Raw genomic sequence first — 27,769 nt, forward strand, 5'->3', positions numbered from 1 at the left:
AATCCCCTCTTTTTTGGCATACATTCCCTCTTTTGTTTTGCTCTCCGGACTTTTGAAGCCAAACCATGCTGTGAAAAACAACAACATGTGTTAATATTTTCAAAACAATAAATGTTCATTGTTTGCACTTGTGATGTATAATTTTTTTGAGACAGTGGTACATCTTTCTCAGGGAAAGAGTAAAATGAAGAATTGTGCTGGTAAGTTAGAAAACCCATAGGGCTTATAATTAAACCTCACAACAGTATAATTAAATCTCACCATATTATAATTAAACCTCACCATATTATAATTAAACCTCACCATATTATAATTAAACCTCACCATATTATAATTAAACCTCACCATATTATAATTACTCCTCCACTTATTATGGTTCGGTCCTTGTAACAAACAATGACATTGAAAACATTTTGATGTAATAAAGAAACAATAATAAGAAGAGAGAAGTAAAATAATTAATTTTTCAAAAACCGTCAAAACCTGTTACTTGGAGACAAGTAACTAGGACAAACTGACTAATGCAGGCATGAATACATTGCGCCTGTATATTGATAGCATATAATTCGAGAGGGACCCAACTGTAGTCAAGATGGCCGCCAGGGGCGTTGCTATACATCCAGTTCATGCCGGAAAACCCAAGTGGAAGTTTCCTTACCCTGAACCTAACCACTCAGGTTTTACTGCCTAAGCCTATGGACTTCCGGTTTAGACTTCCGGTATGGATTGGATGTATGTCGGCCATCTTGTCTGCATCAAGGTACTCGTGTATAATTCTGGCATATATAGATACATTTACATGTACACTGCTTAACAAATTTATTAGACTACCTGTCATATTTGTTTCAAAGACCATCCAGCATCATGAGGTGCTTTAATGCGGACTCTTTCATTTTCAGTGAGCTCTGCACGTTTTACCATTTTGAACAGGAATGAGGAATTTCAAACTGAATTCACCCAAATTTGAGCCGGCTCACTTGGCTTCTCTGAGAAGTCAGAAATGAATCAAGCATAACATTCAAGCACTAAAACTAACTTTTCTGTTCAGGAATGCAAGTAAATAACTAAAATTAGACATGTTAATCAAGAAATATTAATGTGTTTTACTATTTTTTCAGGTTCTTTGTAAATCAGTAAATTTGAAAATTCATGGGTAACAATAATAATTATATTTTAGCATTAAAAACATCATTTGGGTTAAAGAGCGTCTACATATTGGTGTATTAACCATCCAGCAGAAACATAAAAAATGATTTTGGTAACTACCAATGCTGTTGATTTAGGGCAGCTGTGGCATAAACCTTACTTTGGTTAGGGTTAGGGTTAGGCTGGTCTAATAAATTTGTTAAGCACTGTGCATTACTGTGCGAAACTTTAAGGGTGCTGAAAATGCTTAAAATATCAGCCCCCCTTTCTTTTTCTCATTTTAAGTTAATCAGAGCTACACTGAACAGAGAGACAGACTCAGGTGTTTTATTTGCTGTAACCTCTTAACCTTGCAAAGCAGATGGATTTGGCAGATGGCAGCAACAGGAGGCTGGTGCATATGGCAAGCCGTTTTAACATTTAAAAGCTAAGTTTGACTACCCGGAATTAACATTGCAGATATCAACAACGTAGATATCTACACGTCATTTCAAGCAGGCGAAATGACGTCACTTTTGCTATCCATGTGTATGGAGTTTCTCATTACAGATATCTACAACATCATATCAGATATCCACAGTGTGAATTACAGATATCTGCAACTGAATTGTAGATATCTGTAATTCCAGTTCAAGATATCTCTAATTACATTTTGACTAGGCAGAATTAGAATTACAGATATGAGTGAAGTTGTTTGCTGAGTTAGTCCCCTCCAACCTATGGAGCTGAAAAGGTCAATTTGTTAAGACAGTAGTTGTTCTATATGTTTGAGCACTTTGTGGCAAAGAGAAGGTTCTGTCCCTCTCACCCATATCACTATACAGTGTAAGCAAGTGTGAAATTTTTACTCTATTTAGAGTTAATTTGACTTTTGAATTTTAACGATAGCAGAAGAGTTAATCAATTCAGGTTGGGACCAAAAGTTAAATTAAACTTTTTGAGTGTTACTTTGACACTGAAAAATCAACCATGTACATGTACAGGACATGATTAGCACCAAGATCAGAGATACCACTTTGTCCACAGGAGACGCAAATTTACCTGAAAGTCCCTCACAGGAGCTTCAAAGTAGAAGTCTTTTCACAAAATAGGTTACTTACTTAAATAAAAGGTAAAATTTTTGCACATATTTTAACACAACCAGTCCCCAACTCCCAAAAATTACTTGTAGATACATTTTTTTAATGGTATAATTGCACATTCATCATCTTTAGAAGCTCAAAATAAACATAAACAGAACAAACATGCTTATTCAAACATTCAGCATATAGAAGATAGGCAAAATTCAATGTAATTTACATTTAATTCAATTTAAGGCTGCTTTACAGTATGCAGCAAAACATCTTGTATATCACAGTGTCAAAAAAACACAACAAATCTTCACAAAGGCTAAATAATGCACAAAAAAACTTATTGAGATACAGTGACTATAAAATCATGACTCCCCTTTTTGGCTTATAATCTGTCAAACCAAAACAAAAGGTACATACCAGTAAAACTATATTTTAAACATGCTTCTACAATGTCTTCTAGAGAAAGTTCATTCCACTTTGAGGCTTGAGCAGTTAATAGGAAGCTATATTCAGCTGACTTAGCATAAAGTGTGAAAACAAGCAAACAGCATCAGCATCTCTTACATAAAGGCAATACTTGGGTGTGCCACCCAGGTATATTTACGGTCACTCAAATATAGTTTCAGCTTTTTTTCATCCACTAGTACATTCCTACCAAATATTCTACTTCATCAACAAGAAGTATTCACACATGCGGCTCAACTCTTATAAATGTGGACTATCAAGAGAAAAGGCTAATATATATAACAGACTGCTGAATACTCAAAAGAAATACTCAAATAAAAACATACAAAATAAAGCAGGGTGGGATCCCTACCACCCAAGTACAGTGTCACTCTTAGCTTGCTAAATGAAAAGTCGGCTGGAACCAGAGTTTAAAAAAAAAAAAAAAAAAAAAAAAAAAAAAAATCTTCTGCTTTCACACAATAAACTAGTGGTTATACGCCTTTGCAAGGTATACAGTTACTGGATGGTGAAAGTAAAGTGGTGGGTCAAGAAAGGCTGAGACAGTTGTTGACCTTTTACCTCCAAGATCTTGGGGAGGGGTGCAAGGCTTTGTCTGCACTGAGACGGTCATCATTAGATTTGCACATAATAACTCAAAAACATGCTTTTTAGAGTTTTACATCAGTCTTAGCAACAAAACATGCAAAGGCTCTTTTTTTATTGTTTTTCCAGTGCTCAGCTTTACTAGCTACAAGTAGTGGGGTGCCAAGAGAAAAGGTTGGGAACAAGTGCATTATGGGACTGAAGAGAGTTTATTATGAGGCATTTCATTGTTAGAAGGCATCATGCTAAGAAATGCTAAAATAACCAGCTGTTTGCTGGACAGATGTGAAATGGTTTGGGTCTTTTCTTGTAACTCTTTGCATCAACAGGAACAGAAAAAATACTAAAAGGAACAAAAAAAGTGATGAATGTTTAAAAAGATGTCACGATACCTCTTAACACAACTGTAAATTGAAACAAAAAAGGGACAATTCAACCTGATGAGACAATAAAAAAATTACAATTAGAGCTGTGAGCATTTAAAATCACACCTAATCATGTTTTATTGTCCCCTTTCAGTACACTCTATATATCAGCCCTGCAACTGACTGGAAACCAGTCTAGGATGTTCCCTGCTTTTTGCCCAGTGGCAGTTGGGATTGGCTCCAGCCCCACATATCAGCAAAGAGGATAAGCGATAAGGGATGAAAAAATTTAAAATAACACAGTTTTTTTAAGATGTATTTTTGGCCGTTTAGCCTTTTTTTGATAGGACAGTGGATAGAGTCGGAAACAGGGAAGAGAGCGGGGAGAGACATGCAGGAAATAGTGCCACGGGTCAGATTTGAGCCCGGGTCGCCTGCGCCTTAACCACTCCACTACTGGCATGCCCAAATAACACCATTTTAAATGCAAAATAGTGGACTTTCACTATGTGACCAAAAAAAGAGATTTATCGTGATTAAGCATAGATATTTTTGAATTAGGCACAATTTAAAAAGATGTTCGACTGCCCTTATGGCAATATCTTATTATTAAATTTGATTTGTTTTTTAATTTATTTTTAATGAAGATGTTATGCGTTATTTATCTGTAACTATACAAAGAAAAAACTGAAAAGTATTATATTTATGAGGGGAAAAAAGGGTATTTGGCATTTTTATTGCCAGAGAATTTCAATGCAACTATTAAATTTGTTCATAAATGTTTTCTATCTCATGTCTTTTTATGAAGGCTTGACCTAGTATCATATCTTATTGTGTCGTTACATAACTAACACATTTCCAAAAAAATGAACTGTTCCTTTCAAATAGTAATAATCTTAAAAGAAAAACATTTACTGGACATTGAAGATGTCCAATGTTGATTCAAAGAGGCATGTATTCTTTTTTTCAGGGAAACTACAATAATACTAATAAGCTTTATATGTTGTCATTTACCTTAACAGCAGGGGGAATATAAGGATCATACTCCACAGGACAGTAGGAGAAATCCACTAAAACAGGTGAGGGGAAGGGCAAAAATGGCGCAGACTCACAAAGAGTATCAAGGTCATCCGGTTGGAGTGATGGGACAGACTTATATTGTCTATTATTAAAAAATTTTTGTGGTGACTTGACCCCATCTGGATAAGAAAGCAGGACAGAGGAAAGAGAGATGCCCTCAGAGTCACAGCTTTGATTCTCTCTCTGAAAATGCTGAAACATTTGAAGATCATCTGCTCGGTACAGCAGTGAAGCAGACACACTTGGATCACTGTCTACCCCTAGTTTAATGTCACTGATGTTGATGTTGCTGTGCTGCCAGTCATTATATTGAAGATGTGAAAGGGTCAGAGGGGGTTTGGGGGTGTTCTGGAGCATCTGAGAGAAGAGGATGTCAGAGTAGATGGAGGGGCAGAAGGACAGGTCAGCGCTGGAGGTCGTCCCTGCTCTGATTAGACTGTTTGTGCTCTTCTTCTCCAGTTTAAGGTTATTTTGAAAAGTCTGAGCTTCTGCAAGTGGGAGCTGAGAGCAGCTGAAATGATGGGTGAAGTTTTTATCTAGGGCCGTGTTCTGCTGCTCAGTTTCACCAAGCAAAACGAATGGACAGTGTTTGATTTCAGGCTCATCTGCGGGCGTGTGCCACCTCATACTCTGGGGAGAAAAACAGAGATCCCGTCTAAATTTCACAAAGAGTACATTTATTGCTGCAGTTTGATAACAACATTGACAATCACTGCTGAAATAAATCATTAACTTATTCATAGGTCAAGTGGCAGAAAAAATTAGGCTATTGGGAATAAGTTATTTTTCCTGGAAAGATGTTGCAAAAAGAGACAATAACAAATACTCTTCACATCCATCTCTAATGCAATACTTTTGTATCTTCCTTACATAAAGGATAATGTTACAAAAATCAACTATTTGCTGATTAGTATTTTTCTGTAGATAAAACTTCACAAGACAACTTTTACAGAACAGAGGATCAGATATTTGAGATTGTAAAGATTGACCCAGTTTGATGCTGAGTCTGCTGCCATCTAGTGGTTGTAATATCAAATCTGCTGTTGGGGGGATGGCTTATACATGCCTTCTTGCATTAGGCATTGTAAGATTCATTTGTACAGCACCATGCATATAAAGAGCAACTTAAATGTTTTGCATAACCAGAAACTTAACCCCCCCACACTCAAAAAAAAAAATTCAAACCTTCAAAACCTTTTTAAGTCAACTCGTCCATTGCCCTTAATTACTGTAAAGAGAAACCTTTCCCTTTATATTCATAGAGTCTTGAAAAATATGAGCCTTAACCCTTATTTTTATGGGGTCTTACACCCATCAGGCCTTAATCCCCTATATTTATTCGAACCCCATGGGCCCAAAACCCCTAGGGCTTGAACACTTACAATTCTGGGTGACTAAAACTATTTTAATTTTATGGGGCATTTAACCTTTATACTAAAGGAGCCTCAAAACCTATGAGCCGTGAACCCCTTTAAACCCCTCAGATCTTGAATTCTAGCATCTAAGGGGCTTCAACTCTTCAGGGTGATACGGCCTAAATATCATATCAAGGTATTTGTCTTGCCTTTGATGAGTATTATATTGAGGTATTACAAAATTAAAAGGAGATAATGCTTTTAAATCCAAATTCAGGTGTTATAAACCCCCTTCTCCCCTTAAAACAAGCCTTTGGTTGCATACTGCATTTGTATTTAAGCTTAGAGCACAGAAATTTTTCTTTTTTGTATCTCTATGTTTACTTCTTTCTAACTGCAAGTTTCACATTTCATCTCTATCCTGCTGAGGTGTGTTAAGCTGATAATGACTTGAGCAGATTTCCTGATAAGGGAGTTCACGATAAAACCTTTTCAGAAAAATAACATCTGCCGACTTTTATTGTGAAGAGCTTGACAGAAGTAGAGTGTGAGTTCTGAAGGTGGCAGTACTGACCTACTGTTGCCAACTGCCATTAAACACCAGAAGAAGAAGAAGGAAGTAGTGTGTCTAGCATTGATTTAGCTTAGCTGTGGCTGCCCTAGTGGTGAATTTTTGCAGCTAGTTTACAGCCACTTATCTGACCTGACACTTATGCAGCCTGGATCTTTGACTCATCATGGCCTTAGAAAATAAAGTCATAAGTTAAAGCACACCTTTAAATGTTTAAATGTTTAAATGTTTAAGCTGTTTTTAGATGAATAGCTGCAGCACTGGTACAAAAATCAAGACCAACCAAAGCAGCATGCAGCTTGTGTTAAAGCCCCAGGCAGGCTAATGAAATCGGCTCACTGACTTTGTTGCGGTACAGCCATCAAAATTTGAGAGGAAAGAACACGTTTTGCCTGCAAACTGTGCTTAGTTAATCAGCCTGAGCTGTCTGTCACAAATCACTGGCTCTGCCAGCTGTGCCTTGTTTCACAACACCACATATAGGCATTAAACCAGTGATGACAGTGTTAGAAAAATCCACTACTCAGCAGAAATTTTACCGTTGACAGTATTATAACTGGTTTGCCACCAACCACTACCTCAAGTCTCTAATTCTAACATCTATGGGGCCTATAACCCCTCAGGACTTAAACCTTACGTATACAGAGCTTTAAACCCCGCACTGTAGGTCTTGAAATCTTTTTACTTTTATATGGTCTTGAACCCCCTAGGTCTCAAATTCTAACATCTATGGGGCCTTAAACTAACCTGACATGCCAGATGTTTTTTTTTTCACTGATCCATCTGGAAAACCTTTGATATACAGCGTTTGGGAAAGGGCAGAGCCTCTGAAAAAAACTCGGAGGGTGATTGGATGAACATTCTGTCCGTCACATCTTTGTGGGCCAAAGCAACAAAACACGTGACGTCGTCACTGCTATTGAGGTGCGCATGCGCGCTTTGATGCTCTGGTTGTAGTTTGTTTTTAGTGAGTATTTGGTCATTTAGGAGACAGTTGAAGGGACAGGGCTCTGTCATCAAAAGTTTACCTCCAAAGTAGTTTTTGGGGTCCACTGAGCCAAGCTGCTGTGAGAAGGATCGGGGAAATCCTGAAACAGCTTCTTTTTCACTCTACAAGGTTATTTTTGGGAATAAAAAAACAAAAAGACAAACTGAAAAAAATGTAATGACTGAAAATAGATTCTAATCATTTTAACACAAATAAGGTACAACAGTAAACCAAGCAATCAGAGCTTTTAGCATGTTTGTTTTCTGTGTTGTTGAATGCGAGGATCTCATAAAACACATCTTACATCTTAGTCTGTGTCAGACAGGCCACCAGCACCAGCAGCAGAAAAGTCAGTATGACAGGAGGGGCAGCCCATATCACTACTGGTACCTCCTCACTGCCTTCAGACACAAACACAAACATGTAAAAATACACCCAAATGTATTCAAAGATAGGGGTGGGACAAAATATAAATACAGCAAATACAGTGTTAACCTTACTCGTGATGCAGTTGTACAACTGTCTGTGCCAAATGTTTAAGTTTCAATTTTAAAAATAACTCCCTCTGAATAAATCTCCCTGCCTGTTTGACTCACTGTATCACAGCTACATACTCCTCATGATGGTGCTAATGACATGAGTGAAAGTGACTTGAACTGATGGTCACTGACCAAAGGGGGAAATTCTAGGCAGTGGTAAAAAAGAAAAAAAACAAAAAATCAAGAATGAAGCATGATGAAGGGTGTAACTGACAACAGATATCTTTTCTTTCAGAATGTAAGTATTTATTTTATCGTTAACAGTGAGGTCAATCCCTAATGCCAATGGGCAATAGAAATATATTGGCTACATATTTCAGGGACTGCCATGTTGTCCATCACTAGGTTTGATGCTAATTGGTGAAAAACAAATAGAGGAATTAGGTCTTTTGTTTTGATTCTCAGGCAGGAAAATCACTCTCTCCAAGAGCCTGAAGTGAAAAGTTGATACAGAACATTACAGATTTAATAAGGACTGGACTAACAAGTATGTGTTCAGCATTATATGTTCTAATAACAGCTGAAAGTACCATAAAACTTAATGTCATGGTATTATCAGTAATGGCAGAATTTTAGAGTTTTTGCTTCTTTTGTGTGTCCTGTCCACCTATGTGCACTTTAGTGACGGGTCCAGGTTCTCCAGCTCCAGCATCAGTGATGGCCTTCATGAAGATGTCATAGTTACCCGGCAACAGATCCCTCAGAGAGTCACTATGAGCATCAGCAGATAGACCTTTACCTGTATTAACAAAGCAGGTATAGCAGGAGAGGATAATGATGAAAGAATTCTTTAAAGAAACTTTTAAAAGAAAGTATTACTAGAAAGTTCTCTTAAGTTTCCTCTTCCATATTACTCACGTCCTGTTGGCTGGTTTGCTGTTATGAAATAAAGTACGTAGCTGCGGATGAACCCATGACGCATTTCCACAGGTACAGGACTCCAGGTGAGCTCCACAGTTCTGCCTGAGATCTGTTTCACCACCACTGTTGGACCACTTGAGGGAGCTGTACAGGCAGAGATAAGATCAACCACAGGGCATGATGTCAAAAAAGGCTGTATCACTGTCTGTTTCATGATGTGTGGTTTGATAAAGCTGTATTTTCTTAAAAAAGCTGTCTGACATCCACTCCAACAGATAAAGGCAGAGATCAGCTTCTAAGTAAACAAAATTCTGGGGCTGTAGTCAACCAAAGAAAATCTTGGTCGACTGAAATTACACCCACACACCGACCAATTGATTGGTCGTGCAAGTAAAAAAACAAAACAAAACAAAAAAAATCAGCTTAATCCTCACAAGAGTATAGTTAGACGAAGATTCTGACTTTGATTTGCATGCTCAGATACGAGGAGGGCTACACCGCCTTGTCCAGCAAACAAATCGCCCCTTGTAATGGGTTCGTTTTGAAAAGTGTGCGTCCCCTTACATCTGGTGTAAAAGGAGTATCACAGCATTTCAAAGAACATCATACCTACAGATGGTAGTATGGTGGTGGTCAACTACACCACCACATGGTGGTAATGAGATGGTCTGGGGCTGCTTTGCTGCATAAGGACCCGAACAACTTGCCCTGACTGATGGAACCATGAATTCTGCTCTCTACCAGAAAATCCTGTAGGAGAATGTCTGGCTATCAGCTCAGGACCTCAAGTTCAAGCTCACTTGGGTTTTGCAGTAAGACAAGGATCCACAACACAACAGGAAGTCCACCTCAAAATGGCTTTAAAAAACAAAAGTTTTGGAGTGGCCTAGTCAAAGTCCATCTTTTCCACAGAGGGTCGGGTAGGTTTGGATGGCTTTTTTCCCTTAATAAATGAAATCATCATTTAAAAACAGCATTTTTTTTTCTCAGGTTATCTTTCTCTGATATTACAGTTAGTTTGGTGTATTCTGAAACATTTAAGTGTGGCAAATATGCAGAATGATTGGAAATAAGAATGGGGGCAAGTACTTTTTCACAGCACTGCATATTCTGCAAACTATGTGGACACATTCTAAGTTAAAAGCTTTACATGAAATCAAATATTTGAATACATGGGCGCCACATGAACATATTCATGACATGGCTAAATATGGAGTTGACTTTTAGCCTTTTTATGTATATATTTTTTCAAACTGTAGATCTATCAAATGCAACCCTGAATCAAAATGATCTAATGATAGTTATGTATTGAGGAAATATGACAATCCAACAGAGAGTATTGATTGACACATTTGACTATTACATTAAAGACAAATGAGATATTTGTCAAAATCCACAGCTTCAATATATACAGGAAAAAAATCAGCAGAGTTAAGACACTGCTTTGCCTGCTCTCTCTTTTTGGGAGAAAATACAATTCAGGTGATCATATAGTACCTCCTTGGCGTGTATACACTTGGACCATCCTGTTCTGTCCTGCACCTCTTTCACCATACAGCACTCTGACAGAAACGGTGTAACGCTCCAAAGCCTTAACTCCCTCTGAAACAACAAAAAACAAAGATCCAGATAGGTAGATAACTACTTGATCAGTTGAAGAAAGTGAATTCATTACTTTGTAATATTAGCTCTGACCGGCCAAAGATGGTTAATATCTAAAAAATTATGTTTTATGTTTTCTGAGATTACCAGTGATGACAAATGCTGTACAGGAACTATTCAGTGTTTCCCAGTGCAGGATGCTGTTGTTGCTCTCCGTCATGGCAAACCACTCCACCACATAGCCTTTTGCTGGCAAACCAACTGGAGCAGTCCAACGAACATCCAAACTGCTATCGTCCAGTGGGCGTACAGTGAGATTATTTGGGGGCGGTGGCTCTGAAGAAAAATATGGAAGTTTTTTAAGAGTCTTAGTGCATTTCCTGTTAAAAGACAGTTACATTAGGTGAAAAGTGATTTTGCTGTTAAAGGTCAAATTGAGGTTTTGGACATTTTTGTTTTACATTTAACGCCTGCAGACCAAGGGACAACTGAATGACGTGGCGAAGCATATCAACCTCTGATTTGAGCAGTGTGGTGTGAAGCTAGCTTTTATGTCATTAGCATAGTGGTCATATTAAATATGAAGTCTTTGTGCCAGCATTGCTGCTATTTCTGCAGTCATACCCTGGAAACCAGCTTGCCGAGAGGCCATGAGATTAGATCAAGCTGGATAGAAGCAGCTTGTGGTACATAAGTTACTATCACAGATCACACACAAATCTTGACAATTAGAAGTGAGACTGACTGGAAGCATTAGGTCCAATGCTGCCAGTCACTAGATCCTCTGCGATCCTCTGCCTTTCAGCAAGACTGTCACCATGCTCAAAGTTTATTTTCTATGCCCTCTCTTTCCACCAATACCTAAACAACACCTCTTTTTCACTCACCCACACTCTTACACGTCAGATGTCACAAATGCCAGTGATTCACCCCTTTTGCTTTTTAGTTTTTTGTTTTGTACATAAATCAGTAAACTTTTTAATGCCCTTTTAAGTCAGATATGACACCAGTGTTTCAAATTGTAACAATGAGCAGTCAGCAGCTGCTGTGTCAAGCACTCACTGAATGAAAGCAACAATTCTTACATTCTTCCTTGATGACAATGCATGTCATATTGTGTTGTAAACAAAGAAGTGTCAGGTCAGTGTAAGAATATACAAAAAGAGACCTTGAGAAAGCCTGCCTCCACAGACCTGTCAAAGTAAAGAGATTCCTAGAATGCCTGTTTTCAGAAGTTGCAAAAATGCTACCACCCTTTATCAAACACCAGAAAACAGATACCATGGCCTAGTCCTTTTAGAGATCTTGGATAGCATTTAACCCTGAATCAGATTATCCAAAAGCAAAAAGTTTTTTTAAAAAATCGCAAAAACAAACCCAGGTAATCCATTCCTAGTTTTCCAATCTTGATAAAAACGTGATCCATATTTAGGATTAATCAAAAAAAAAAAAAAAAAAAAAAATTGTCCCACTTGACGACTGGATTCTGACTTAATCCAGTCAAGTAAAAAAACTATTTAAAAACTGTTAAACTTGTCAAATAATTTATGAGCCTGTAAAATAATTATTTTTTCCTCATAAAATATTTTAATATCAGTACAAAGATTACAAATCTAATTTAAAAAAAACCCAATGTGAATCTTTAAGTTTGTGGGTGGTGGTCTCCCCTGTGAAATAACTACGTCATGAGAAGACCCCTTTAAAGCACTGGTAATCCTATATAGAAAAATATATGACAAATTTCAGGTAATCTTGTTTTGGAGTAAAAATTCATTAAATTGTAAAATCAAGCATTTTGTCTGCATTTTGGTGCACTCTTGCAGCCTCTTCTGAACTCACTGAGGTCCTGATGTATAAAGGGTGTGTATGCACTAAAATTCTGCATATGCTGTATTGCATGCACAAACTGAAATGTATAAAAATCTCCATGATGTGAGAATGTGTGGGCCATCCTGCAAACTTCATTTGAGATTACCAAACTGAAAAGTTTAGCCAAACCTCAAAAGTAATTTCTCTCAACTTACTGATCTGGACTGCCTGAATTCAGACCTTTCCCCAACATAATATTTGCCACATTCTAAAACAAAAAAATCCAGCAAAGAAGACCCAGGACTGTTGAGCAGCTAGAATCCTACATCAGACAAGAGTGGGACAACACCCCTCTCCCAAAACTCCAGTAATTGGTCTCCTCACTTCCTAGATGTTTATAGACTGTTGAGAAGAGGGGATGCTACACAATGGTTAAAATAGCCCCTTTCCTGCTTTTTTGAAATGTGTTAAAATTAGATTTTCTCCACTTTAGCACCCATTAAAAGCTACTTATGAAAGTGAGACATTTCAAGAGAAGAATTCTAGTTTCAAGTGAAGAAGCAGCAAAGGAGGATCCTACCAGATTCAGAAACCCCAAGGAACCATGTTCGGGCCTCTGGGGAGAACCCCTCAGAAGTGAAGGCTGTCAGAGCACATGAGCAACATCCATTAGGCAGGAGCAGGCTGCAAGAAGTACTTAAACTGTGCAAATTCTTACAGCTCCCATGATCCTCCAGAACAAGACTGCTTTCTGTGTGGCAGGTTACATTGTAAGAGCGGACTCTACCATTGGCCTGAAATCGAGGACCAGGAGAGAAAACAGAAAAACAAGTCAAAATGAGCAACTGTGAGACAGTTGATGTTAAAATCAAAACTCATAAAAGCAGATTATTTGAAACAAATTCTCTTTCTTTCAACCTGAACTTCAACCAAAGAGCATGCGGCTATGAATAAGTAATTTCATGGAGGTATAAAAGAAAATTACGAGCAGACGGAGGGTGATTGAAAACTAATCAGATCCAAAAGCTATTAGGCTGCACAGCTCGGAGTGAAATTATCACTCGTGACTCAAATTCACACATATACCTGCCACAGCAGTGAGATGTTTCTCCAGCCGTTTTGTTCTGTTTGTTTTATTTGCCTCCAGAGTGCCGGTGCTGCAGAGGGAGCCAGAGGATAAGTGAAAAGAAAACATTAAAACTCAAGTGCAATTAAACATGTATGCTATTCTCACCAAATGGATCATACCTTCAGGAAATACTTATTAATATTGCCAGAAGCTTCCCATAAGACTTTTTACTGATGACATAAGAGGGGAAATGCAAGACATGTAAGGTTTTAGAAGACTAAGAGAACTACTGTAACTGTAAAACTCTGACATGATCTACTATTCAAAGCAATTTAACTATCAACCATGTTTGTCTGCCATTACCACGTCAACCAGAAATAGAGAAGGTGGAAATATTAACTGAATGTAACACTGTACGTTAAAACAGACCTGGGATAGTAATGTATATTTTACTATCCTCAGAAGGTAAAAGAGAACATAACAAGCAATAAACCTAACAAACGAACGATGTGTATCAATGAAATTATATTACATAAGTGGCAAACAGCCTGGATGAATCCACTTGCCACATGGTTATCTCCCATTGTTTTTATTAAAATGCCACCACCAGGCTCTTTCGAAGGAGTTATACTTTACTATCACAGGCATTGCTAACTGCTGCCATATTATGGCTACGTTCCGGCTTCCCGCAACACTGGCCAACTTCCAGTACAATTAAACCCAACCCCTAGCTACTGCCTTGATCTCCTCCAAGGACGCTAATTGGACAGGTCCATTTTCAGACCCGGCACAAACATTTCAGACTGAAGACGGATTTGCCTGATGACAGACATGGAATCTGGCTGTGCTGCATTACTCTCTAGGACCTGAATGTACATCATAATTTGTTAGCATGATGCTAAGACATTATGGGTTATCAACGTTAAAAGTGTGTTAATTTTAACTTAAGGAAGCATCTATTTTAATTAACCGGGCTAATCAGAAGTTCCACTGAGAGGAACAGAAGAGGAAGTGACAGTGCTGGGGCTTTAAAAAAAATCACAAGACAGTCTGGCTACAGACAACAGATCTCAGACACCCCCTCTTGCAGACCACAAATGTGAGAAACTGCTTCTGTCAAGACGGAAATACACGCTGAAATTTCCTAAATAAATCAGATTGAGATGTTGGGATACCAAAAGTTAAAAGTCAAAAACCTTACCTGAAACACTTATTTACATAACGTTCAATAAAGCTGACTGAACAGTCTGCTCACTGGAAAAATCTAACAGATGCTATCCTACCTAACAGATCTCTCTACATTAGCACTCTATCTGTTGCACTGTTTCACACAATAACACTCTCACAAACAGACAAGCACACACTCCTTCTTTCTAACCTCATCTCTGCTTGCGTTTTGAAGGATTTACCCACAGTGGGGATATTTCATTGATATTGAATGTCAGACAACAACTAAAGTACAATCTAGTTTCATTTTAGTCTCCTGGACAGAAACTAAACTTCCTTTTTCTTGGAGTTTTAGTCATCAAGGATCACTTTTAGCTAGTGTTAGTCTCATCTGGCAAAATTAACGCTGGTTTTAAGTACTAGTGCTGATGATATTGCTGTGGTTGCCACCTGTCCTGTATTAGCCGGGATGTCCCATATTTTGAATGACATTGATTTGCCAGTGTCCTCAGCAGAAGGACAGTGTTGTTATCGGTTGTACTGGGCCCTGGGTTTTTTTTTTTCAGGTCAGATTTTCGGTTAGCTCTTGTGAGTGAGGACCTTTTCACACCCGGAACATCCTGAAATAATCTTACTGTATATCCTCTCTGATCTAGGAATGCCTCATGGCCATGCAGGAGGGGGTGGGTTTAAGGATGTATGGCCTTGAATCTAAGTCTGCTATTTAAGCCTCTAGTCCAGACTAGTGACGGTAAATGTATGAATGGAGTAAATACTTACAGCTGATATGAGGTGGAAATGGTTTCAATACAGAGAAGCCACTCACCATCCATCACTGTCCTTCCCCAGGTTTCATTGCTCCACGGGCTCCAGTATAACTCTGGGTATTTGTGAACAGTTTCATTCCCTGCCGCCAAGAATTGATGACGAAGCCTGATGCTGTACGAGGTGTCAGGTCTAAAGAGACAAACTAGCATGCTATAGTCTCTCACTATCACATTTTGGACCTGAAAATCCAGCTGAAAAGAAGTAGGACAGGGTCGACGGAAACAGGACAGAGGAGGATGAGAATTCTGTTGATGTGATTTAAAGAAAAATGCTCTTATGAATAAAAGTGCCGCACATGCATTTGTACTAGTGCTTGGGCTTATTAGGTAGTTTATACCTGTCCCTGTGCAGCAAACTGAATCTGGGATGTCAGGTGTCCAGCTCTGATTTCTTTGAGAGACACAGGGAAGTCAGAGTTGCTCCAGGTTACATTCAGACACTTAGGCTTTCCGCTGACAGGCTTTACATCCAAAGTCACTGGAGGCAAAATCACTGAGAAAAAAAAAAAAAATTGAAAGCAGTGAGAGAAGAACAATCAGGGTGTAAGTGCGTCAGCAGCCTCACCTTCAAGTCTGCCTGACTGACAGCGGTTTTGTGATGATTCATTCCAGCTGGGGCCTTGAGCTGTGACGGTTGTGCAAAATTCGAATCTCACAGATGAGCCATTAAGTGCTGCTGTGCAGCTGGTTCCTGATGTGGTGCAGCTGAATGTCGTCAAAGGGCTTTTTCTTGAGATGTTAACTTTATGTGTCCTAAAACACACACACACACACACACACACACACACACACACACATACTTAAGAGGATTTGCAGTGATGCTATCATAATGTTCACTGCATTTATTAATCATTGGTGTGCATTAGTAGATAATTTTCTCAATCTATAAAGCATAATCAATTATTAATGGGTACTTTATAAACACAGGTATAAATGCTTTGTTAATATTAGAACTACTGTCACTCTAAACAGACACCATGGACCTATTTAAAACTATTGCTTCTATTGGTAAAAAGTATCTTGATTATAGTATAAGTGAACCTCCAGCTCAGAGCTAACTCTGCCCACTTCAGTGATTCAAAAAATGCACAGAAAGTGAGCAGTTTGGTACTGAGAGGAGGGAGAGGAAAAGGACAGGGTTTTCCAGCTGGGGTAGAAGTGACAGTGACATCTCTTTGCCAGAAAGTGACACACGGTCCCGCAGCACTGCTGCCTCAGAGTGATATTTAGAGGTGGAGGATTTCCCCCCTCCAGAGTCCCCTGAAGTAGGCTGTGAAGTGGTGGTTTTATAAGCCTCTACTAATGCTTTTCTAATGTTTTTTAACCCTTTAGTTACCTGTGCTTTAATGTTGCATCAAAAAAGCAAGTATAAATGTGTTTTAATTTCATTATTTTTACCTTTTCCTTTCTTTTTTTTACAATGCCTGATGGTCTGCACTTATTATTAAGTGTTTCTAGACTAATATGCACAGAAATTACTCTACTGAGGTAGAGTCCTGCCCTTTGGCAGTGAACAAGACACAGACACAGAAACAAACTTTCAGAAAACAACAAGCTCAAGTAGATGCATGCCCTGGCATGCAAAAGGACCTGTGTGTGGGTGTTTCAGATACATGCCCATAGTCACGCACTGCTCACTCGCATCAATAGGCAGCACTAAAATGATGCACATCAAGCTGTAATCTGATACCTACTTCAAAAGTTCTCAGCCACTGATATTTATGAGTGATAAAAAAAAACAGACAGAATAACCCAACAAACTGAAGATTGAGCTGCAAAACATACAACTTTTATCACAGCAGTGAATCAAAGCCACTATCAAAGCCTCACGCGAATGAGGTATTAAAAGTGATTACACTAACAGATATGTGTTCCGAGCATACACGATCTTTATCAACAATCACGCTGGCACAAACCTGCAAACACGATCATGTGAGCAAGCATGACAACTTCTATCACTGCACTGGGACTCTGCTGGTTCTACTGGATTGGGTGATCTTTAAAATGTCAAAAACACTGATAAACACAGGGCATGTGTTAATGAAAAGATTTATCTTGCATATTCCGTATCTTCCTTGCATTTTTTTGTATTGTGTATAAGGTTACAAGGCAGCAAGAGAAATTGTGTGAAAAAGCTCAGCTTTCTAAACCAAAGAAATACATCAGATAAAAACAAATCTGATTTAGAGAGTAAATCTAAGAATACATCTATTTCCTGTGTATGAGGCACTGAGGGCCAAATGCTTATCTTGGTGTAATAATGTCACGCATGCTGCAAACAGGTAAAAGGGAAGCTGTTTCTCAATGTTTACTGGATTGTAATAACAGGAATAAATAGAATTGGTTAATCTTCCTATTCAATTAAATGTATCCTCTGTGCCTGAGGATTACTTTGATTTTTCAGACTTGCTAAACAAACTTCTACTATGTTTCTGTGAAGAAATTAAGGAAAATGTAAGGGACAGAGTAAACCAGTAGGACCTAACTTTATTTGATCTCCTGTCCTGATGTTACTCAGTTAATCAGTGAAGTGTGTGAACAAATATAAATCACATCCAGTGTTCCCAAAATAAATGCTGAGTGTCCTTATTGTGTTTTTAGACTCAGGATTAAACAAAGCTCCTGCATGTCATCACATTGCTTGGTCTGAGCTGCTTCTTGTATGACGTCATTTTTAATCATGTGACCGTAATACCAAATACCGCAGGAAAATTTTGCGAAGGTTTAACAGCATTGTAAATTGAATAAGTGCTCTCCACTAAACTCAGGTTACTAACTGAAGCATTAATGTAACATATGTGTCTAACAAAGACTTTTAACATATTGCTTTTTCTCACCAAGGCAACCTCTGAACTTGCAACGTGTTGTGGCTTGACAGTGCACTCCCTAGCTTCCAGTAGCAGGTGACGTTAGCCCGATGCAGGAACTCACAGCGAATTAGTTCTGGTTGTCTGGGATCTGCTTTGGAGGTATTAAAGGATCCAGCTGGAGGAAAGACTGAAGATGGAGACAGGCTTGAGTTAATGTCATGGAGGTCACATAGTGCTGTCTTTAGGCCAAAGGAAGAGGATGTGGTAAAATGGAAATACATTTTAATTCAAAGCACAGGTGATATATTTGTGGAGAACATGTTTTCTTAAAGATGGGGGTAGAATTCATGAAAGATGAACATGGGAGAAGTTAGAAATGAGGAGATAAGTGAACCTGTGAGTCATCAGTCTCCAATGAGAACACTTGAATTCTTGAGTAGCTTATTGAGAAAGACCTTAGGAGAATTATATCTGCAGCCAATCTTATCAGTAGCATGCAAACAATTTATCTTGTCTAACATTTATGAAGGGCTGAGGCTGAACTTAGCCTGAGGGCTCAAACAGACACTCACATAAGACTCTGCCAAGTGTTTGCCTTGATCTGACTCTCACAAATAGTCTCACTGGTTCAGCTTGCTCCTTGCTAATCAAAATGATTGTACAAAGGCTTTCATTTTAATGAGGGCTGCTCTTCTTCTGCAAATACGCAGGTACATTTTTCAGGTCACCTCTCCAGGAAAATGTTAAGGGTTGATATATCTACATGTTCATTTTAACTATCAAAATGTGTCAAAGTAGTAAAGAGCGGTTCTTATTACAGTGACCTGACCACAAAAGAACTATAAGTATTGTTAAAGCTTAAACACAGACGGTACAGTAGAACTGTCATACACTGTAGCAAAGTGAACCAAATGTCCATGCAGTGTGCAATACTTGGGGTCAAAAAGAAAATCACTTGTTATGCATATTAAGGTGCATTTTTTGCATCTGTAACAGGTTATCCATCACGAATGTATTTTTATTGTTGTCTTAAAAGGCCTTAGAACTTTTGGGTTTAATACCTGAAATATTTTTCAGTGCTGCTGGTCCAACGTGTCATCAGTGTAGTTCATAATAGCTTGTTTCTCATGTTTACATCATGCATTCATGTTTTTCCCACTTAAACATATGAGCTGGGAGGTTGCAACTAAGAGGCAAACTCCAGGTCTGAAAGATAAAGCCAGTGCAGGAGTGAAAATAGTTCTTTAGGTGTCCATCTGAGGCTGGCTCCAAAAGTCCTCAAGTCCCATTAACACATAAGTTCACAACCTGGGGTTGGGAACCAATGTCTGCTCTGAAGTTACCAAAATATGTTTGTATATTTTAACTAAAATCAATGTAGCACACTTACTAGATGGTTCATAAAATGGTCTTTTGGTAGTGCCAATGTGTATGAGCATATTTTATTGCTCATCCTTGACAGCAATGCATAATTCTTTTTTGTGTGTTAGCCCCAAAGAAAAAGGTTGGGAACTACTGCATTTACACCCATGTTAAAGTATCCATTTTTACAACAGAGATTAACATTTTTACAGCCTGGTTAAAGATGGGTTTGGTCCCTTTGGCTCATTTCTTTATTGGTACATACTGTACAGGGGTGGAATTCTTTTCACTTGTTTTGGGGATTTTAATGCTATGAGCTTTACATCATAAGGGCTGTGACTGAGTTAACTGACAGGCTGACACAGGAGGACAAAGGCCCACCTCAGCTCCAACTCTTTGCTTGTTTTGAAGCTGACTTAAGTGAATTAAAAATAGTATAACCAATATACAATCAACATCGCCACGCTTCTAAAATCCTTTTCAAACCCAATGAGTCACATTGCTTAGACTACATCCATGTTTTATATAGTTTGTGGACTAAAATGAAATGACAACCATTCCCCCTGTCCTCCCTTGCCAAAATGAAAAAAGACAGCCCTCTACTTGATTTGTTTGTCCATTCGGGACTCCTGTGTGGTCATGGTGATTACACACTTGTTTGAAGAGGACCTAATCTCTTGATAGGACAAAAGACCTTCTGCTCAAGTAATGAACATGGTGTCAGGTAGAGGTGGAAAGAGTACAAGACTACTGTACTTGAAAAGCAGTTACTTTGGTTAAAATTTATGTAAGTACTGGTCTATATATCTACACAAGTAAATGTAAAAAGTAAGTAACTTAAAGATTAGTCGAAGTACTATGTAGCTACTTTTCATACCCAAGTACTACAACAGTGAAATATGATCTTTCCTTAATGTACCATTAACTACAAAAGAATATGGATCTTCAACTGAGTTGGTTATAATAAAGTGTGACTTAACCTGAGGTAACATGCAACAGCTGTTTTGGAGGGAAATGTTGAATCATTCTTTCTTTATATGCTTCTAAAAAACCATGTTGTCAAACTCCTGGCCAGTTTCATGTTATTGGGAGTAAGGTCAGACCCCCTAATTTTGGCTTTAAGTGTTTTTTTCTTAAGTACTGTATGCTTTAAGGGCTGAAGTTTGAGGTCTGAGTGACATTTATATATTTATTCGTTAAAAGAAGAAGAAAGAACAGCATTGAGTTGTTTTCTTTTAAAAAATGACAAAAGTCATGTACTGACATGTCTACAGTTGACATGGTTCGTGTTATGCAGTTCTCTATGGATTTACTCCTTGGTATCGGCTACGTCACGTGTTTTGTTGCTCTGATCGGCCTGTAAAGATGTGACAGACAGAACATTCGTTCGATCACCCTCTGAGTTTTTTTCAAAGGCTCTGCCCTTTCCCAAACGCTGTGTATGAGAGGTTTTCCAGATGAATGTGTGAAACAAATCCATCTGGCATGTCAGGTTAAGTCTGAATTGTAGTATGAGCAAATGTAGTCATGTGGGAATAGAGCCAAAAAGATATAGAGCTCCCCCTGCTTACTGGCTGCACTATATGCCATAAACCAAGCTCCTCCATGTTAACAGATAGGATATGAGTCAAACCATACAGTTAAAATACATGTTAAATACATTTTGGTCAAAGCCAGATTCTGTTGCAATAGTTAAAGTGGTTATTTGATGTAATAAAAGTGGGGATTTTTGCTTTATTCTCAATAGGATTAGCAGAGTAGAAGAGGAAAGGTAGGTGAGAAAAACCTAGAGAAAACTAACAACATACAGTTGCTGAATTTTCCATAAACATGAAGTCTGCTTCACAGCGGCACAAGAACCTTATTTTTGTGTGGCTGATCTGTGGGATCTTTGAGATGTTAATGTTTGGATTAACATGTACTTTAGTTAGCAAAAGCCAGAACCAATCCACACGTCTTTGCTCCAAATTATGACACCAGTGCAATATTTCAGCACCTGTCACGGGCTGATTTACTTCGTAAAGAAGAAAGGGTTTTGAAACAAGTTAACTAGAGAACAGAATAATTTTGATCACTTTTTATCTAGTCTGGTTTGGGTTTATAAGATGAGGGTGCTGAACATTACCCAGGGCGAGTGCAGCCCCCAGCAGGAAGGTCCACATCAAAGCTGGTCTCTGCTCCATGAACATCAGCTGGTCAGTCTGGTAGCCTACTACTACTGCAGGTTCACTTCTCCAACACGCCTACTCAGCTCCAACACCTGCACATGGAACAGAAACTCATTTAACTGGCTACATTACATCACTTGCTATATAGATATAAATATCTAAAAAGGAGCATTACAACATTTTCATATCTTCTAATCGTAGTATTACCACGTTGGAACACAGGAAATTTATAAAACCACTAGAAGTTGCATTTCCTTGCAGCAAATGCAATGAAATGCTGAGGCTGAGGGATGAGAGAAGCGATCCAGAAAACACAGATCTGTCCATGGGTGACTTTGTCTTAGTTAACTTTGCAATGAAACACAGGAACATCTGTTACATTGGCATGGTTGAGAGAGTTGAGGATGACGAAATTATTGCACAATCTCTCAGAAGAATCCGGGAAAACATGAAGGAGTGGGAGAGACCCATGTTTACTGTAAAGGAAAATGATGTGGCACATGTTCCTAAAACGGATGTGCTGAAGAAGCTGCCTCAACCTAAAAAATCTGGTGGAACCACACGGAGAGAGCAACTCCTCATCTTTCCCTGTAACCTAATCTAACTGGTTCTATCTGTCATTTGAATGTAATCAAAACATTTTGAATTATATTATGTTGTATTTGATTTTGTTCAGAGTTACTTTCAAGTGTTTAGAAAAAAACATGTGTTTTTATTGTAGTTTTAAAGTGGAAAAAAGTAAGTGGATCAGTTTACCCCAAGCTGGTTCACTTTACCCCCTTGATTTCTCTAACCTGTCCCAGTTTACCCCTAAGCTGGGGTAAAGTGAGACACAAGAGGACTTTTTAAAAAAACAATCATATTTTCACTGTCCTTTGTCCTGAATACATTCTGATCATTTCCATTGCTAGGAAATATCCTGAATTAATAGGAAATTTTACTGATAAATCATTTTAGCTCACCTAGAAGGGAGCAAATGTAAAAAACGTCTCACTTTACCCCAGTCTCCCCTATGCAGAATCTGTAGAATCTCAAAGTTGAAGCAGTTTTAGGCTGAACTGCAGAAATCTTCCATTCATTTTAATAGGGCCAAAAAAAAATGGAAATGTTAAATATTGTAAAAACTAAAAGGGTTAGAAATGTGAAAAATACAAGCACACTTCTCCTGAACATGCTGAATATGATAAAAGTTGAACTGTGAAAAACGGACAAACTGTGGAGACTGTGAAAAGTGCCAAAAAATGTACGGAAGAAGAAGAGGAAGAAGAAGATGAAAGTCATAGAAGAACAATATGTTGAAATGCTTAATCAGGATTTCAATGTAATAGTCATAGAAGAACAATATGTTGAAATGCTGACAATATGAGAAATGTAGCAGTCTGTTAAACTCCTGTGGTGGGTGCGTTTTTTTTTTTTTTTTTTCATTTATTACAAACAGAAATATAGGGAGTATACATACATAAATCTCATATCTCACAATTCATATTTCCCACAAAAAACAAACAACAACAAAACAATTGCAAATAAAATGCAAAGATATAATAAAACAGAAAAAAACACATCATACAAAATCACGAAATTACACTGACACAAACAACAAGAACACAGGTAATAGAGTCAGACCCTTCTGTTATCGTAGTCCTTGATCGTAGATTAGTGTAAATTACTTTTAAAGTCAAACTTCATATGAGATTGCCATATTTTGGTAAAGTCCGAGGATCTGCCTTTGCTTTTGTAGTAGATTCTATCCATGATGAAGTAGCTTGAAAGTTCATTCCACCATTGGACAATTGATGGCGTTTTAGATGTTTTCCAGTTTAAGGCTATACATTTCCTTGCAGCTACCAAGGCAAGACTATATATCTACATTCATAATTATTCCATTTATCAGACATATTAGATCCCAAAAGACATAAATGAGGTGAAAGGGTAACAGTTACATGTAAGCACTGAGATATTAATTTAATAACAGATACCCAAAATGATGACAGTAAGTCACATGACCAGAACATGTGAAAAAAAAAAGTGCCTTTGTGTTTCTTACAACGCCAACACAGGAATGATATCTCACTGTTCATTTTATTTAATTTCTCTGGAGTGTAATAAACCCTGTGCATTATCTTAAGTTTGTGTCTTAAATTATAAGAGCATTTATGAACTTTCCTACAGATGGCAGACCAGTCTTCCTGCTTGAGTTCCATACAAAGATCTTGTTCCCATTTCTTTCTCAAATAGTCTGTATTTACCATTGAACACTCTGAAAGTGACTTGAAATTACTTTATTCTTAATTTCCTCACTATTATTTAAAATAAGGTCAATTTTTGACGGCCTGGGTTCTTTCAGAGAACCTTGCTCAGTATTTACTGCATCCCTAATTTGACAAAATCTAAATGTATGTGAAGAAGGAATTCAATACTTCTGCTGAAGCTCAACAAAAGACAAAAAAAGTCCCATTTTCAAATGAATGTAAAATTTCCTTTATGCCTTTATCGTACCATAATTTGAATGTATCATCTTTACAACATAAAATGCTTGGGTTTTTCCATAGTGGAGCGCCAGGTGACAAAGTATTTGTATAGCCTATTATTTTATGTGACAGTTTCCAAATCCGAATGCTGTTTAATACAACAGGGTTTGTAGTGACTTTAACCACTGCTTCATATCAATATATGGTAAGCGCTCCAAGTTAAATGGATAAATGTCCAACGATTCTGTTCTTTTCCATGAAGATAAGGTGTTGGAAAACCAGGACTTAATTTGTGTAAGATAAGCTGATAAAAAGTAATAATAAAAGTTGGGAAGCTTCAGGCCACCAGAGTCGTATGGCAAATGCAGAACTTGTAACCGAACACTAGGAGGTTTGTTATTCCAAATAAAGGAGGATATCACACTCTGTATTTTTTTTTTTTTTTTAAAGATTTATTTTTGGCCTTTTTGCCTTTATTTGACAGGACAGTGGATAGAGTCGGAGACAGGGGAGAGAGCGGGGAGAGACATGCAGGAAATAGTGCCACGGGCCGGATTCGAACCCGAGTCGCCTGCGTATATGGCATGCGCCTTAACCACTCGACTACCAGCGCGCCCACACTCTGTATTTTTTGAAAAAAAATGATTGTGGTGGGATGATTGGAAGGTTTTGAAATACATATAGAAACTTTGGCAAGATGGACTTCTTAATTATGTTGACTCTCCCCACAAGGGAAATGGGTAATTGACTTATTCTTTTTAAATCCTCTGATGTTTGGTTAATTAATGGTAGGTAGTTCAAACTAAATATGTCTTCCACTTGTCTAGGGATAAAAATGCCCAAATATTTCATACATTTATTAGACCAATTCCACTCAAATTTACTTTTCAACAGACTGATATCAAAATTAGAAATCGACATTATCTGGGTTTTCCCCCAATTGACTTTATAACCTGATAACTTCCCAAAGTTTTCAAAGACAGTTAACATAGCTGGTATTGAATTCAGAGGGTCATAAAGATATAACAAGATGTCATCGGCATACAATGATATGAGATGCTCTTCCTTTCCAATTTTTACACCTTTAATATTTTCATTGGATCTGATCAAGGCAGCTAAAGGCTCAATACTGATGGCAAACAGTGCAGGTGACAGTGGGCAACCCTGTCTCGTGCCTCTTGAAAGTAAGAAGGGATCAGAATAATTGGTATTAGTTCTAACAGTAGCCATAGGTGATTTATAAAGAGTCTGTACCCAATGACAAAACTTTGATCCAAAATTAAATCTATTGAGGGCAGCAAAAAGAAAGTTCCATTCAACCCTATCAAATGCTTTCTCTGCATCAATGGAGAGAACCTTATTTGGAGAGTTGAGATCAATAGTATGATGAAGAATGTCAAAGTATCTACAGTTGGTGTGCGACCCTTGACAAAGCCATTTTGATCTGGATGAATAAGATGATGCACAACTTTATCAAGCCGTAATGCAAGGACCTTAGCAATAATTTTATAATCTACATTGAGAATTGAAATTGGTCTATAAGAAGAGCATTGAAGAGGGTCTTTGTCCTTGGGTGCAGGGTTTTTTTGTGTGTGAGAAAACTGATGAATTATGATGGATTCCTACACCGGTATAATGTCAGATCCTAACTTTTACAGCACAAGTAAAACTCATGCCAGTGTATAAGCTTAAACTCAGTCTGTTGGCGCTGCAGACATCTGGGACTCACAGATGTGTGACATGTAAAATAAACGCCGATATAAATCATATCTTTAAATAGCTTGTAACGTCCAGTTGCTCTGTTTCGTCGTAACACTGCAATTATTTTAGTGGTTAAATCTGTTTACCTTCTTGAATAAACAGGAGACAATCTAAAAAATGCATAGCTAGCAAAAAGTCCTTAACAAAATGTTTCCTCACAGCTCTTTTGTCACCTACCACCTAGAAGGGAATAAACACTCTTTGTTATAAAATGCTGAGACATGTTTCAGGTAGGACACTCATTTGTCGAACTTCGTTTAATTGCTGGAACAAGTCATTGCATTTGTTGTAAAACTCGCTAAAGACAAGACAAGACCAACCCAAAGTCTCCCGGTAAAGTTGAAGGAGTGTAGATAACCAAACATGAAAAGGATGGAGCTAAGAAGCTACAAATGGTCTACTTACCGGTGTGGGTTCGAATAGCACGCGCCTCTCAAGGAGTCTGTGTAGATTGAGAGTTCCAACAGCAGCACGCGCCTCTTTGGCAGAAATGAGCTATCAGTCCCTCCCACCCAGCTGTCAGTCAATGACCTGGGCACGAGCGCTGTCGAAACTGGGGTTCAGGGTCCCCCGATAGGATGGCTGTCTGAAAATGACGCACGTAAACGTAACCTGCGTCATTAGCCTGCACACAATGCAGATGAAAACAAAGTTCTGGAGAGACAGCCCCACTTAACTTCCTATAAGGTGTGAACAAAATCTACATTTTTTATGAATGCATTGCTGATCTTAATTTAGATCAAAATTAGCAACAAATTCAACAAAGTTCTTTCTTGTTTTTATACAAAAGTTGTCACTTATTCTACTGATTGTATTTACCTGAGGTGGAAAACATTCAGGAATTTGTATTCAAGTAAAAGTACAGTTACTATGGTTAAAACTTAAGTAAAATTACTGGTCTCTAAATCCACTTAAGTAAAAGTACAGTTGTATTTCATTTAAAGTACTGAGTAGCTACTAAGAGTTGTACAGTTGAACATGATCTGTCTTTATTGGCAATAACAACATAAGAATCTACAACCAGGTTGTTCAGGTTGAGTTATACTACTTCTATAATAAAGTGAAATGCAACAGCTGTTTTAGGATGAAATGTGGCATCGTTCTCTTGCTATTTGCTACTGAATGTCTTTTGAAAGTCAAAGAAACAGCCGTTTTCTTATTTTTGGCAGAAAGCTTGGACCGCCTCGTTTTGGCTTTTAGTATTTATTTGGTTTTTTACTCAGTACTTGAGATGTTTTTTTAAAAGGTAATGAAGTATACTTCCCCTAAATATACTTACGTGAAAGCTGGGGTGGAGAGTAACTAACTAAAATATTTACTCAAATTACTGTAATTTAGGAGTTTTTTGTGTATTTGCCCTTCTTTTGCTTCATGGAATGGGTTTCCATGGCTGAGCAGCAAGCCACAATTCACCAAGTCAAGCCAAGCATCAGATAGAGTGCTGTAAAGCACACCGACACTGGACAGTCAGGGTTTGGTGGATGCTTGACAATGCTATGCTTCCAACTTTGTAGCAACAGTTTGGGGAAGGCCCTTTTCTATTCCAACATGACTGTGCCCCAGTGCACAAAGCAAAGACTATAAAGGCATGGTTTTATGAGTTTGGTGTGGAAGAACTTGACTTGCCTGCACAGAGCCCTGACCTCAACCCAACTGAGCTTGCGGAAAGCCTTCCAAGAAGAGTGGAGGCTGTTAAAG

At 38.1% G+C, this 27,769-nt stretch overlaps 1 protein-coding gene across 1 annotated transcript; it reads right to left on the bottom strand.

Annotated features, from left to right (window-relative positions):
* Window positions 1–8,564: 8,564 nt before the first annotated feature.
* Window positions 8,565–26,562, bottom strand: LOC121526716 (interleukin-31 receptor subunit alpha). The gene is made up of 12 exons (XM_041813410.1): window positions 26,477–26,562; window positions 21,800–21,934; window positions 18,340–18,499; window positions 16,068–16,255; window positions 15,841–15,995; window positions 15,502–15,694; window positions 13,526–13,596; window positions 13,020–13,233; window positions 10,778–10,966; window positions 10,526–10,630; window positions 9,026–9,172; window positions 8,565–8,906 (listed from the first exon to the last, which is right to left on the bottom strand). Exons 2-12 carry the CDS (start codon window positions 21,861–21,863, stop codon window positions 8,740–8,742), a joined length of 1,653 nt encoding a protein of 550 aa, XP_041669344.1. The 5' UTR covers window positions 21,864–21,934; window positions 26,477–26,562; the 3' UTR covers window positions 8,565–8,739.
* Window positions 26,563–27,769: the final 1,207 nt, after the last annotated feature.

The sequence above is a fragment of the Cheilinus undulatus genome, linkage group 18, assembly GCF_018320785.1.
Source record: "Cheilinus undulatus linkage group 18, ASM1832078v1, whole genome shotgun sequence".
NCBI lineage: Eukaryota > Metazoa > Chordata > Actinopteri > Labriformes > Labridae > Cheilinus > Cheilinus undulatus.